The following is a 14,837-nucleotide window of genomic DNA, read 5'->3' on the forward strand; positions in this document are numbered from 1 at the left end:
AAACTCATCTTTCTAAAGCATGGTCTCAGATAAGGAAGCTGCTTTTACTGGTTTAGGCAGAAGCTGAGCTCTGCTGCGCACATAGCGGGCTCAGGGAAAAGCTGGATGAGTTGCCAATAAATAAACTGCTGGCATGTATCAACTTAGATGTGTGGCCTCTCCTAAACACAGAGCCGACATGCTGCCCCGAGCCTCCTCGGAGCCACCCGTCGAGAGGAGCATGCGCTGTCACCATGGTCCCTGCCACCGCCAGGGGTACAATGGCCCCCTTGCTCGGAACCACCCTGCTTGACCCCTGCACACACCTCAACAGGTCCCAGGCTCCTCTCTGACACGGCCTCTCCCGTCCGAAATCTGCCCCAGTCCCCCACACCACCAGATTTCTCTCTCAGTGGTTGTTGGTTGTTTCTGGAATAATCTTCCCAAGAGTGTGCCTCAGGCTCTGCGAGAATTCCCCAAGAGGAGCTCAGACATGAGAGAAGCGACAGTAATGCCCCTCGCGTGCCTATCCAGTCGTCCAAGGAGTTCCTTTGAAGAGTGTTCTTTGGAAATGAAACCTGGGTCTAGTCCCTGGCATTCAGGGGAGCTGGAGTCATGAGGCAGAAGTGGGAGCGTGAGGGGCTCCCTGGGGGGCTCCATGGGACCTGAGGCGCAGCGCACTACCAGCTGCATCCCCGCACCCTGGTGGCCAACGCACCTGCGGGCCTGGATGAACCGCTTCACCAGCGTCATCTTGCTCTGCAGCTGGGCCAGCTTGGTCTCCTGGTCCAGGGGGCTCTTGGCCTTGGCCTTGGACAGGCACTTGTAGGCTTCCGTCAGTGCCCCATGGGCTTTGTCGTAGTTCTGGTATTCATCGATCTCCACCTGTGTAGATGAGACCCGTCAGGACCCTCGGGGCCGCATGGCCCTCCCCAGGGGCCCCTGGAACAAGAGGAGAGTCTGTACCTGGGCACAGGCATCATAGAAGCCGGCCAGCAGGTCCAGGGCCCGCCCCTTGGTGTAGAAGCCGATGATGTTCTTCATGATCTCCGGCTCCCTCCGCCAGTCCAGGGACTGCAGGTAGTTGGCAGCCATGATGTAGATTTCCTTTTGCCTCGAGACGCCCGCGAAGAACACGATTTTCTCCGTGTCCCCAGACTTCAGCAGCGCTCTCATGGCCTAGACAGGGAGAGAGCCTGGGCTGGGCTAGGAGCTCGAGGTGAACGTCGTGTCACCCTCCCGAGAAAGCAGCGCGAGCTCTCCCACCCAACGCCGCAGGCTGGGATTCATGACAAGCATGAGCTCAGGGCTTCGCTTCGCGGTCCTCGCAGGCACCCTTCAAAGCCTTGGCGGGGAAAGCTCACCAGTCGGGTTAACTTCGGGGCAAATGGAAACTGTGCAGTGGGCATGCCGTTAACCGACAGTGAAAGGGGCCCGGCCACTCACCTTCAGCTTGTTCCCAGCCTGCGTGTACTTCTTTGTCGCCAGGTGGTAGTTGCCCTGGCGCATGCAGCAGTTTGCTATCTGCTCCAGCAGCTCCCGCCGCGACTCTTCAGACAGGTCCTTGGAGTCCTTGGACACGGTCATCTTTTCAGCCATCTCCTCGGTGATGGTCATATTCTGCTCCAGGCAGAGCTGTAGGGCTTCGTGATACTGGGTGGGAGCCCCAGAAACCGAGACGGGGCAGTTATGGTGGGCTGCTAGGGGGCGCCAAGGGCCGAAATGCCCCCCTTCCACCCACCACCTCCTTTGAAGGAGGCCAGACTCACAGCTCACTGGTGGCATGTTACTTTCCCTCATGTTACGAACACTCTAGAATGCAGTGACGGAAATGTGGAGCTTTTAAAAGAATATTATATTTGTGGTGAGAGGAAAAGGTAACCAGAAATTAATTTTATTGTATAATTTTCAAATTTTTAAATTAAGGGGTTTAATTAATTTAATTAATTTCTTAAAAATCTAAAAAAAATTTTATACTCTTCACTTAAAAATATGTCTTGGGGGCCAGCCCCATGGCATAATGGTTAAGTGCACGCGCTCTCCTGCAGCGGCCCAGGGTTCGGATCCTGGGCACGCACCAACGCACCGCTTGTCAACCCATGCTGTGGCGTCGTCCTATATAAAGTGGAGGAAGATAGGCATGGATGTTAGCCCAGGGCCAGTCTTCCTCAGCAAAAAGAGGAGGATTGGCATGGATGTTAGGTCAGGGCTGATCTTCCTCACAAAAAAAAAAAAGAATAAAAATATGTCTTGGGGAAAAAAAGAATGATGTCTTGGAGATGACCCTGTCTCAGTATACAAGGAGCTGCACGTGCTTTTTGACATAACCACCGATTATTTAACTTGCCCTGCCAACAATCTTTTGCTGGTCCAGCGCTTGTGCATCTGCCACTCACATGTGTATAAACGTGTGGTTAGGATGAATTCCAAGGACAGAAAGCGCTGGGTCGAGGAAGACTTGTGACTGGTGACTGCTGTGTCCCCACCCACAGCCTGAGGACATCTGTTTCCATGACAGTCTACTGGGTTTTCTAACCTTTGCACTTTTACTAGCCTACTTCATGAAAACTGGAATCTCCTAGAGTTTGGATCCGTATTTCTCTTGTTATGAAGGAGGCTAAGTATATGACCTTCAGGAACCACCATATTTCTTTTTTAAATAAACTGTCCATATTCTTTGTCTTTTCCTTTTGAGTTGTTGGTAAATTTCTTATTAGTTTATAGGAACTCTATACAGATTAAGAAAATTAGCCTTTTGGGATATAGGTAGAATAGATTTTTTCCTATTTCATTATTTATCTTTGTTTTGTTTATGGTGTTTTCTCCATGCACTATTTTCAAATTTGTATTTGGTCGAATTGATCAAGTCTTTCCCACTATGGCTTTTGGGTTTTGAATCAGACTTAGAAAACATCTTCCTCCTTTTAAGACCGTACAAGAAGACATGCCACAGGTTCTGATGGAACTGCTGCTCTTTCACTGTTATGCCAAAAGTTTTGACCTATCTGGCATTTACTGAGACGGAGGAGGTGAGTAGGATTTAACTTTTTCTTTCCCAAGTGGCTACCACCTGGTTGTCTTGTCCCCATGTACTGAAGGGTTCATCTTCTTTTTTTTTTTTTTTTTTTTTTTTAAAGATTTTATTTATTTTTTGCCCCCAAAGCCCCAGTAGATAGTTGTATGTCACAGCTGCACATCCTTCTAGTTGCTGTATGTGGGACTCGGCCTCAGGCTGGACAGAGAAGTGGTGCCTCGATGCGCACCCGGGATCCGAACCCGGGCCACCAGCATCGCAGCGCGTGCACTTAACCACCAAGCCACAGGGCCGGCCTGAAGGGTTCATCTTCTGCCCACTGCTGTGAAGCGCTCCTACACCACAGACTAAATGTACTTATGTGGATGGCTCTACTTCTGGATTTTCTAATATTTTCCACTGATCTGTAAGCTTGATCATGTACTGGACCCCAATCATTCTAGGTAGGATATATTTTATGATATGGAAGATTTAATTACCTCTTACCAGTCTTCTTTCCAGATTTTTCCTGGCTATTCTGACTTATCTGGTTTTCACCGTGAAAGCAGAGAATCCATTTATCTAGTCAAAGAAAGCCCTGTGGCATTTTTCCTGGGGTCAGATTAAGTCTGAGACTGCCTTATGGAGGATCCACATGTGTGTGTGCTGGGTCCTCTAACCAAAAACATGGTGTGTGCCTCTTCATTTGTGCAAGAATTCTGATATCACTCAGGAGGGAGAGACTAAGCTGCAAGCACAATTCTGGCTGCAAGAGGAAAGATCTTTCAATGTGGACAGCTGATTTTGTGTGATTAACAATTTTCTATATCTCCATTCAGTTTCTATCAAGAGTAATTTTTCTACTTAAAAAAGATTAGTGCACATACCCATTAGGATGGCTACCATCAAAAACTAGAAAATAGCAAGTGTTAGCAAGGATGTGGAGAAATTGGGACCGTTGTGCACTGTTGGTGGGAATGTAAAATGGTTCAGCTGCTGTGGAAACAGTGTGGAGGTTCATCAAAAGATTAAACAGGGTTACCATATGATCCAGCAATTCCATTTCTGGGTAGATACCCAAAAGAATTGAAAGCAGAGTCTCAAAGAGAGCTGTACACTCATGATCATAATAGCATTATTCACAATAGTCAAAAGGCAGAAGCAACCCAAGTGTCCATCTATGGATGAATGGTAAGCAAAATGTGACCTGTATGTACAATGGACTATTATTCAGTCTTAAATAGGCAGGAAATTCTGACACCTGCTACAACATGGACCGACCTTAAGGACATCACGCCGAGTCCTCAATAAGCTGAGTGAAATAAGGCAGTCAGGTCCCCAGAGTCATCAAACTCATAGAGACAGAAAGTAGAAGGGTGGGTGCCAGGGGCTGGGAGAGGGGGATGGGGAGTTGTTGTTTAGTGGGGACAGAGTTTTAGTTTTGCAAGACGAAAAGAGTTCTGGAGGTTGGTTGCACGAAAATGTGAATGTACTTAACACTACTGAGCTGTACACTTAAAAAACAGCTAAGATGGTAAATTTTATGTTACGTGTACTTTACCACACACACAAACGATGAGTGCAGTTCCCTGGTTGTAAGTTGAAGACATCGGTGAAATGGGCAGCCAGTCTACCGGGGTGGGCTGTAAAGATGAGCTTGTTCTCAGCACCCTTCACCCCTAGGGCAGGCCAGGGCTGCAGCTTTCCTTGTGAGATCGTCCCACAAGAGACAGAAAAGCCACATCCACCGTGTCTGTAGAAAAGGCGACCCTGGGGCTTTGGTGCCCGAGTGTGTTCCAAGTGGGGACTCCACAGACCCCTTACCTTCTTGGCGGCCAGCAGCAGCTCCACCGCCTTCTCGTACTGACTGTGCTCAAGGAAGAAGTCAGAGCAGCGGGCCAGCAAGGCCGGGTCCGACTTCTCGTCTAGGTCCTCCGCTATGAGCTGCAGGGCCACAAACTGCTGGGTGGTGAAGGCCAGCTCCAGGGCCTTGGAGAAGTGGCCAGCCTGTGGGCAGCAGGGAACTCTGAGCAGCCACCCCAGCCCCAGGGCCCAAGAACACCCCAGTGGTTCCCTTGAGCACAGGCAAGTCCCCTCGGATCCAGGCAGGGCCAGCCCCTCACCTTGTGGTACAGCATGACTGCCCTGTCCATCTGCTCGCCCTTCTCCTCGTAGTAGCGTGCTGCCTCAATCATGTCCTCGGGAGAGCTCAGCAGGGCCAAGTTCATGAGCTGGTCGTCCAGGCCGTTCTCCTGCAGGGAGGGAGGCTGCGCTCAGGGGTTCCGGCTCAGGTCTGTGAACGGTGCCGTGGGGCCCACCTCCCTTGTTTTGACATGCTGCTGGTGGACATGATCCTGGTTTCTAATGACTGCCCTCATGTCTTACCAGGTTTGTGTACCAGAATTTTCAGAGGCTTCCTTTTTTTCTATTATACAGAACATCATGGAAAACTATCTGACGTGAGGGCTCTCCACATTTTGGATTTTTCCGAAGTGACACCCTGGGTTGGAACATTTTTATGGATATAGAACATCAAACAACTTCTATGAAGGTCTGCTATTTACACGGCCATAAGCAATAAGCCAGTGTCGCTGCTCACTCAGGAGCCCTAGATACTAGGAGACATCACAGTGACGACTCAGCGCTTCAAAAAGCCCGTCAGGGAGGATGAAATGGGTGGAAGGAGGGGCAGAGATGCACACAGAGTGAGGCACGAGTGGTAGAAACCAGCCCAGGTCAAGGATATGATACCCACGATACAATTCTCTCACTTTGCTGTTCGAAGCTGTCTTTTTTGTGTGTGTGTGCATGAGGAAGATCAGCCCTGAGCTAACATCCATGCCAATCCTCTTCTTTTTGCTGAGGAAGACTGGCCCTGGGCTAACATCTGTGCCCATCTTCCTCCACTTTATATGGGACACCGCCACAGCATGGCTTGACAAGCAGTGCATCAGTGTGCACCCAGGATCCGAACCTGCGAACCCCTGGCTGCCGAAGTGGAGCGTGCGAACTTAACCGCTACGCCACGGGGCCGGCCCCTGTTTGAAGCTCTCTTAACAGAATGTGGGAAACAGCGACAAAGCACCACGTTCCACCTGTCCGGGTTGAACTGTCAGAGGCTGCATGCCTCCCTTCTGCTGCCCCTGCAGCTGGTCCGCGGCAGCCCTGCCTACCTTGCACAGGCGGATGGCGTTGTTGAAGGCCTGCGCCCGCGTGTAGAAGTGCACCGCCTGCCTCACCTCCTCCTGGCTCTCGTAGTGGCGGGCCAGATGGTACGACGCAGCCCAGTTTCCTGTCTCGTTGGCTATTTCAGCGGCCTAGAAAGACACCAGAGAAACCCCCGGGACTCTTGTCTGCCCCACACTCCGCCGAGCAGGCCTGACTCCCACGAGACTGCTCCTACCTTCTGAATGTTGCCCTGGAAGCAGTAAATGCGGACCAGGGAGAAGTAGTCCCGTGCCAGCTCGTAGTAGTGCAGTGCAGCCTCCATCTCTGCTTGGCTCTCCAGGTACTGGGCCCACCACCTCCACAGAGTCCTGCAAGGAACCCTGAGCTCTCCCTCAGGTCTCCACTCCTGCTGGAAGTGAGCCCCTGGGTCCCAAACGCCCCCCTCAGAGTGCACTTCACGTGCCCAGCAGCCAGGGGATGTGGAAGCTGTGTGGACGAGGCCAAGAGTGAGGTCCCCAGGGTCTGAAGGAATCTCATCCAGCGGGAAAGCCCCCTGCCTCAAGTCCTGGGGACCAGCTCTTAGAAACCAAGAGGATGCTTCACCCTCTCACATATGAACCTCAGGAAGGAGGTCCCCCGAGCAGGTCCCTGGGCACCACAGGCAAAGCCAGCCTCCACCTGCCAGCACCTCCACGTCCAGTGGAGGCCACTCACTCGTCCTTCATCTTATTGATGTAGAGCTCCAGAGAGTGCAGGTCCTCTGAGAGCATCCTGGGCACCTCGAAGCAGTGAGTGTCTGACTTCTCGTAGCTGCGAGAAAAGAGGAGGAGCCACTTGTTCCCACGGTCCCAGCCCCGGGTGACGACCAAGTGGCAACAGGCTGGAGCTGTGGCTCCCCCGCTTGCAGCTCTGCGGCCTACGGACCCGCTGTCAGGAGGCAGCGGGGCTTCCTCACTGCTCACGGGCCTGCACGGACCCGAGTAGGAAGGGCTCCTGCCCTGGAGAGGGCTCAGCTGTGGTCAGGCCCCCAGGCACCACCACTAGCACTGCCACAGGTGGCACCCAGCCTGTCAGTGCTGTGGCAGCACGCAACCAGCCAGCTCTAGGCCGCTGAGGGGGCGTTCCTTAATGCGCCTGGAGACCTGGAGCCGTGCTGGGCTGGAGGGGTAGCCCTGTCTCCAAGGTTCTCCTAAAACTACAGAACTCAAACTCCCCCTGAAAGCCTCCCACCGAGAAGGTCACGCACAGCCTGTGCTGAGATGAGACGGTGCCTCAGTCTAGAATCTTCCTTTGAGAACCTCTATGGCCACCTCCCTGGGGCAGAGCAAAAAGCGAGAGGCAACATAAGCCCATCCAAGAGTGAGTCCAGAAGAGGCTCCACGCACCACGCGCATCCTCCTCACACATCCTCACGCACCCTCTACAGGACACACAGGCCCCACACACTCTCCACGTGCCCTACGCGCCCCCCCACACACCACATACCCCACATACCCATGCACCTTCCATGGCCCACATGCCCCATGTGTCCTCCACAGCCCACGTGCTCCATGGTCCCACACATCCTCCACAGCCCCACATGCCCTCCACGTGTCCTTCACAGCCCACCATCTTCTATGGCCCCATGCACCCCTTGCCCAGCCCCTCGCTCACTAATTGAGAGCCAGGCTGCAGTCGGCGCTGGCCTCCAGGTGCTTGGCGTAATTGTAGTAGGTGGTGCGCAGATGGATGCGGTCGTGGAGCTCGGCGACTTCCATGGCTTTCTGCCACTGGTCAGAGGCCTGGTAGAGCTTGTTCAGAAGGTCATAGCGCTTACATTTCTTGTACAGCTGCTCTGCATCCTCCTGAAGAGAAAAAGAGAGCACATTAGCACAGTCACTGCTCTGGGAAAGGAGCTGACAGTCACCAGAAGACCCACCGTGGGCACCACCTGTGCTGAGAAGCTTGTGGCAGGGGGCGGGCAGAGTGGCCTTGCCATCAACCAGCCCATGACAAAGACGCACAGCACACACTAGAACAGATGGACACTTTAGAACGTGTGGACATGTTCAAGACAAACGCCACACGCCAATATGGCATTCCCGTCCCACGCTAGAGAAAGTGAGACTTATACATCAGCCAGGAAGGTCTGACCCCGACCCAGACCTGTCTCTCGTGGGGCCGTCCCTGTGTGCCACGAGGGAGGAGATCCGCCCCTGCCGCAAGGCCCTCAGAGCGGCCCGCGCTCATCCTGTGGACGGGGCCAAGGACCACGCAGGTGTGTTCAGTCCCGCCACGAGGCAGGCGCATGGGTGTCCACCTGCCCCCCAGCCCTCCTCTCAGAGGGTCTGCCCCCGACCGCCCCCAGATGGCAGCAGCCATCTGAGCTGTGCCCAGCCCCTCAGCCTCTGCCTCCTGAGAGTTCCATCAATCTCTCTGGGCTCTGGGTCCTGTCAAGGATAGGATGGGCAGGAGACAGGGAGAAAACCCTGCAGAGAGAGGCCCCTCTTTTTGGCTTAAGCTACTTTGAGGGGATTTCTGTTCCCTGCAACCGAATGGCCCGGACAAGCACATGCCTTGGCCTCCCGCCCTGAGCAGGCCCCCCAGAAAGCCAGCAGTGGCCCTGCCCATCCTCTCAGGGTTCCGCACCAGCCCCTAGCCCAGGAGCACCGTCTCGGCTGCAAGTCCAGGGCCCTTCCCTGCCACCCCGTCTGCCCGCCTGCCTGTTCCGGGGCAGTCTCCACTCACCAGCATGCCCAGCTGTATGGCCAGCATGGCCACCCTGGCCTCCAGCTCTGGCTCCTGCTCAGCCTCCCGCAGTGCTCGGGCTCCGCGTGCATGGCCCATGTTCCCCAGGCACACCTTGGCGACGTCCAGCCGCTGGGTCTTCACGCACATGCGCGCCATGTTCTCCCAGACAGCCTCGCTGCAGCAGAGGACACAGCAGCTGCGTTAGCTTCCAGCCCTGCGCCTCAGGCCCCACCAAGATGAATGCCAGAGAGCAGAGGGGGACCCAGGCCAGACATGTATGGTCCACCAAGAGGGGACGTCTGGGAGCCCAACAGGCTTCACCTGCAGAGCAACACAGCAAACCAGGGACCACATGCCCTCCCCAAGAAGAAAACAAGCAAGACATACGTGTTCCCTGGGTCCTGTGGCTGGTGCGCTGCTTCCCTCAGCTCCCAGCCCCCAAGGGGCCTGGGGACCCCCCCTCCCGACACCAGGTTCCCTCCCACATTTCCTGCATCGATGGGGACGGGGTCCTGTTAGGAGATGAAGGGTTTTCCGTGCAGGCTGCCCAGCTCTCACCCTTTCCCCAGCTTCAGTCAGTCCATCTGCTTGGCACACTGGCTTCTTGTCGCCACACCCACGGGTGGGTCAAGGATAGCACCTCCGTCCCCAGAGCTGAGCCCCTAGTCGGCTGCCCTCCAGTGGGGGAGCTCTCACTCCACTGGCAGCAGCAGCGGAGGAGCAGGGGTCTTGGAGTGTCCCAGCATCTCCCTCAGGAGCACTGAGTCTGGGGAAGTGGGACGTGGGGTGCCAACCCTGGTTGCGGAGAGCATGACACCCAGTGCAGGGTCCCGGTGGGCCCGCAGACCAAGCTGAGGGGCTGGCCCCACGAGCTGTCCTGCAGATCCCCAGGCCTCCTGTTCTCCTCTTGTCCCCACGAGTCCCATGGTGTTTCATGCAGCTCCAGTGAGCAGATCAGGATGCACCCGTGGGCCAGCCCCGCCAGAGCAAAGGCTCAGCGGGCACGGGGTCTTCTTTCTACGCTGTAAGGTTTCTAGCATGTTCTTTCCCTCTGACGCTGACCTTGGGCTCCTGCCCCACCCCACTTGGCTGATCAGCTGGAAATGACCTCGGACCTGGGACGGCCACCCCTCAGAAACGGTGCTCAACAAAACTCAAGCATCCTGGCAGGGGGATGGGCGGAGGAACACTCTCTGGCCCATCCTCCTGGGGTGGTCCGTGGGCCTACTGCCAGGCACAGCCCACCCTGAGCTTACACTGAGGCCCTTTCCAATCAAACAGCTGGGCGTGAGCCCCACGCAGCAAAGGCAAAAGAAACAAGTGTGCTTCTGCACCATCTCATCCACCACGCAGACTTCTTCCTATCAAGACATGCTTGTACCCGCTTCCAGACACTCAGGCACAGGTACACATGCTCATGGGCACACTCACACACAGAAAACCCCAAGGAAATGGCCTTGTGAGTCTGGGGGCCAGGCCCCTCCCCTCACCTTCATGGCTGCTCCATCTGAGGCCCCCCAGATGAAGCCAGGGCAGCCCCTGGGGGAGAAGGGCTGGGTCTGCGGCTCCCCACCTGGCCCAGAAGTCCTAGAGGGATTTAGGGGACTCTGCTCAAGGGCCCAGGACGAGCTGCCTCCCAGAGCATGGCTTGCTATCCTGGGGAGTGAGGGGATGCTCCGGCGCTCAGGGCCAGGCTTGTCCACTCCATGCTGGGGCACCTTCCTGACGGCCTTGCCTGTGAAGAGCCCAAAGATGGATGGGGAAGGTGGGGCTCCGTCCCACTGTGGGCCACGGCTGAGTGCGGGGGCAGACGACCCTCACCTCAGGTTCCCCGACATGGACGGAAAATGGGGGTGAAAGCAGCTCCTGAGAGGGGAAGCACAGGACTGAGGCGGGCGTTGGTCCAGCGGGATGGACTCACTGTGGGCGTCTGTGGTCAGGATGCTGCACATACAGGTGCCCTTTCCCACAAGCAAACATATCCTTCTGTGTATTTTTGACTTTACCTGGGACCTGCTAGAACTTTTTTTAATTTGCTAGATATAGCTACTGAGGGGGGGATGAAAGTGCAGGGGTGACTCGAGTACTTTAGCCACAACTGGCCCCAGGTGGCCACGGCCTGAAGGGAGTAAGGCCTAGGAGAGGGGCCGCGCGGCACTGTGCTTGTCTGTCAGGCTCAATCCCCTTTGATGACCTCACACTGGGGCTTCCCACAGGGCGGAGGAGCATAGACCAGTAAGTGATTTCTGGGACACAAGCTGCTGGTGCACTTCATGATACCTCAAGGCCACTGTGCAAGACCATCCCCTTCTTTCTCAAGGAGACCTTTGGCTTCCGAGTTCAAATCATTAACTGGCTGAGAGAGCAGAAGCCTTAGAAGCCCCACTCAGCGAGGCTGCAGCTCAGTCGAGTCAGGCCCCTTCTGCCCCTCATGCACCTGGCACTTCAGGCAAGAAACCACATTCTCTGCATTCAAACTCCCTTCCTCATAATAAGCAGAAAACCAGAGCTTGTGTTTCTCCTTATCCTGAGGTGCTGGTTGAAATGCGTGCTGGAGCACCCTTGGGTGTAAAGCCAGTTGTCTGCAAGCAGGTGTCTGTTAGCAGCTGGGATGCCGCCCTCTGCTGAGGTGGGGTCTCCCTGGGCCCCCTAGGGTCTTAGGGGCAGACTCAGACCTGGTGAATGAGGGCTCTCCAAGATACTGCTGGTTCTAGAAACAACAGCTAGTGACAGCACAGAGTCCAGCAGTCACATCTGGAATCTCAGGACACTCTGTTCTCAAGCCACAGCTTCTAGTCAATTCTACACAACTTCTCTCCTTCCACGTACAGAACTGATGGGAAGTCATCACTGCTCCTCAGAGAGTTCCCATTTCCTTGACCCTTCCACTGTCACATGTTCTTTTATTTTTTGGGGGGAGGAAGATCAGCCCTGAGCTAACATCCATGCCAATCCTCCTCTTTTTGCTGAGGAAGACCGGCCCTGAGCTAACATCTACTGCCAATCCTCCTCCTTTTTTTTCCCCCTTTTTCTCCCCAAAGCCCCAGTAGATAGTTGTATGTCATAGTTGCACATCCTTCTAGTTGCTGTATGTGGGACGTGGCCTCAGCATGGCCTGACAAGCGGTGCGTAGGTATACACCCGGGATCCGAACGCAGGCCGCCAGTAGCGGAGCACGCGCACTTAACCGCTAACCCACGGGGCCGGCCCTGTCCCATGTTCTTTTAAACACACCTCATGCTCTCGAGGTGCGGCCCCAGAGCAGGCGTAGGCAGCCTGGGCAGAGGGTGGTGGTCTGGGGCTTGGAGCCACCCCAGCCTTCCCAGGGCAGTGGCGCAAGTGGGTGAAGAGCAAGGTGCTAGTGAGACTGAGGGCTTTACATTCTCTTTCCAAATGATTTCAAGTGATTGGAATCTTCTTTAAAATATCCTGTGCCTGAGGGTCTAAGAGACCAGGTGTGAGGGTGTGGCTGAGGGCTGGGGGGGCCTCTTCTGTCTCCTCTTCCTCGCCTCCCCTCTGCTTTGTCTTGAAAACGGATGGCTGATACCTGCATCCAATTCAAGTGTAAAACAAGTTGGGAGGGGCCGGCCCGGTGGTGTAGGGGTTAAATTCCTGCATGCGCTCCCCTCTGCAGTTTTGCAGTTCAGATCCCAGGCGCGGACCTACTCATCGCTCATCAAGCCATGCTCAGGTGGCATCCCACATAAGAACTAGAAGGACCTACAACTAGGATATACAGCTATGTACTGGGGAGAGAAACAACAAAAAGAAAAAGAGGAAGATTGGCAACAGATGTTAGCGCAGGGCCAATCTTCCTCAAACAAACAAACAAACAAAAAAAACAACCTGGGAACCGTATCTTGGAACCCTTCCCAGGCTGCGTATCTCTCCTATGCCAACGGCTGTGCTTGCCTGGCTAGCATCAAGCTGCTCTTGAGGGCGGGGGACCTTGACTTGGTTTTGTTGTTTCTCTCTGGGCTAAAACCGTCGGGCACGCTGTGTGTGAGTACTCGATGAAGGATTCTGTCCACCAGGTCACTGAAACGCCCAGCTATTTCCACATGGCCCTCCAGCCCGGGAATTAAGTCTCCGCCAAGCGGGGGCTCAGAAAAGCAGGCACTGCAAGTGCAGCAGCAGGCCAACAGACGGAAGCTGGGAAGGCCCCATTCCCGCTGGGCTGAGGCCGGCTCCGCCCCACCCAGCTGAACACAGGACTACCAGAGTCTAGACCCAAAGGGCTAGCCGCGTCCTCAGCTGGTCTCCGCGCCGTGCACAGCTCTTGACGTGCTCTCCGTGGGCAGCTTTACCTCTAGTGTAGAGTTCTGGGGTTTGTGCAGCCGACATAAATTCCAAGAAGCAAACACACGCCTGGCCCCCATCCACGTCTTGAGAGTTTCCTGTCGTCCAGGAGTCGGTGCACAGCACTCACAGCTGCACCTCATCAGCTCCGAGAGGCACAAGAGGTAGCCAAGGGGCTGGCCTGAAAACGGTCCCACTATCTGGAAAGGCTTGTGCTCTGAGAAGCCGCTGGAATCAGCCCCAGAGGCCCTCTTCCTGGGCCTGCTCCATGGAGACCCCCAGTCAGAGCAGTGACTGGAGGGTGAACAGCCGCACATCCTACCAGGCGGCACACACGCTGTTGCCCAGTATCCCGCTTCTCCGCCCCGAGACAAACACTCCTGTTTGTCTGCAGGCAGGCAGTGCAGCTGGACCCCGAGATGGGCCCAAAGACCGGAACGCAGGAGGACAGGAGGGGCTTCAGGGTGGTTCAGGGAGCCCGTGGCCCAGCTCCCATGGTGGACCCCCCCAGGGTCACAGGGATGGACAGGGTTACTCCTAACTCAATTCTGCTCCCAGGCCTGCCGCCCTCACCCCCAGCCCAGCTTCCCACTGCCGCGAGCTGGAATCTAGGGGGATGGCTGGGGGTGTGGGACCTGACGGCCTGACAGGGACTCCCAAAGACTTCCTGGTGCCCCCAGGAGACTGTAAGGACGAGGACTCTGGGTGGCCTGGCTCCCTCCCGGCGCAGCCCGGGAAGAGCTGGATGGAGCTGCCCAGGGACTGCTCCTCTGACAAGTAAAGCAGGTATCCACTTTCTGAAACCCTGTGCTTGCTTCTTATCGGAAATCAGCCACTTAGAGACTACCTAAGGAAAGTGATTTAAATAAATAAGGAGGGAAATCGATCCTCTTCTACGGGAAACTTTTGGGAAAACTTCCTTTTCGAGGCGATCTACTGCATGGTGTGCTTAGGAACGCTGAGTGCTTGAAGCACTCGCCCTAGTCCTCCTCAGAGAAGGTGCGTGTGCGGGACGACAGGATGCTCCACAGGGTCTTCCAAGCGAGGTGCGGGGAGGGAGACAGGATACTGGCCCCTCCCCCCATGCAGCCCTGTTGGGAGAATGTGACCACAGGGAGGCAGAGCAAGGGACAGGAGAGTGGGACAGCAGCTCTTCTTCTGGCACGAGCCAAGGAAAGGGAAAGTGGAAGGAACTCAGCTGATATGTCTGCTAGGAACTCTGGTAGGAAAAAATCCTAAAATAGGTAAAATCCCCAGGGAACTGACGGACAGACGTTTCTCAGGACCCACGATTCTCCAACGACCCCCTGCCTTTGGGGAACGTGACCCCGGCGGCGGGAGCCTCGCCTGCTGCAGCAGTGCAGGACCCCTGCAGACGGTGATCCATAGCAATGGGCCTGGAGCTCCCAGGGCCGGCCGGAGCCCTGCTTGCCTGCTTGGTGTCCACACAGGCCGGAAACACTCTGGAGCTTCAGGAGCTGGAGAAGAGTGGTGCGCCACTGCCCAGGCATTGATGTGGAGAGGGCCGAGAGTAGACCAGTTCCCAGAGGGCTCTTCAGACTATGAGGTCATTTCATCATTTCTGTGACTTGGGCAGGCTGTGTGACCTCTCTGAGCCTCAACTTCCTCTCCTGTCAATGAGGTTGCT

The 14,837-nt window shown here is 55.3% G+C and overlaps 1 protein-coding gene across 9 annotated transcripts in view; it reads right to left on the minus strand.

The window, feature by feature from the left end:
* The window catches only part of IFT140 (intraflagellar transport 140), a 91,051-nt gene that overhangs the window by 6,101 nt on the left and 70,113 nt on the right, over nucleotides 1–14,837 (minus strand). For 8 of the 9 annotated variants that reach the window (XM_087449355.1, XM_087449354.1, XM_087449353.1 and 5 more), the window contains 10 exons: nucleotides 8,888–9,065; nucleotides 7,814–8,004; nucleotides 6,875–6,970; nucleotides 6,396–6,528; nucleotides 6,166–6,309; nucleotides 5,116–5,244; nucleotides 4,817–4,999; nucleotides 1,426–1,632; nucleotides 946–1,158; nucleotides 698–864 (listed from right to left, as the gene is read on the minus strand). In XM_087449355.1, coding sequence (XP_087305481.1) covers nucleotides 698–864; nucleotides 946–1,158; nucleotides 1,426–1,632; nucleotides 4,817–4,999; nucleotides 5,116–5,244; nucleotides 6,166–6,309; nucleotides 6,396–6,528; nucleotides 6,875–6,970; nucleotides 7,814–8,004; nucleotides 8,888–9,065 — 1,641 coding nt within the window. Of the gene's footprint in view, nucleotides 1–697; nucleotides 865–945; nucleotides 1,159–1,425; nucleotides 1,633–4,553; nucleotides 4,636–4,816; nucleotides 5,000–5,115; nucleotides 5,245–6,165; nucleotides 6,310–6,395; nucleotides 6,529–6,874; nucleotides 6,971–7,813; nucleotides 8,005–8,887; nucleotides 9,066–14,837 lie in introns of those variants that run through there. The other variant, XM_087449360.1, reaches the window with a different exon arrangement.

This window comes from Ceratotherium simum, chromosome 26 (genome assembly GCF_057802395.1).
Source record: "Ceratotherium simum simum isolate JZ-2026a chromosome 26, ASM5780239v1, whole genome shotgun sequence".
Lineage (NCBI taxonomy): Eukaryota > Metazoa > Chordata > Mammalia > Perissodactyla > Rhinocerotidae > Ceratotherium > Ceratotherium simum.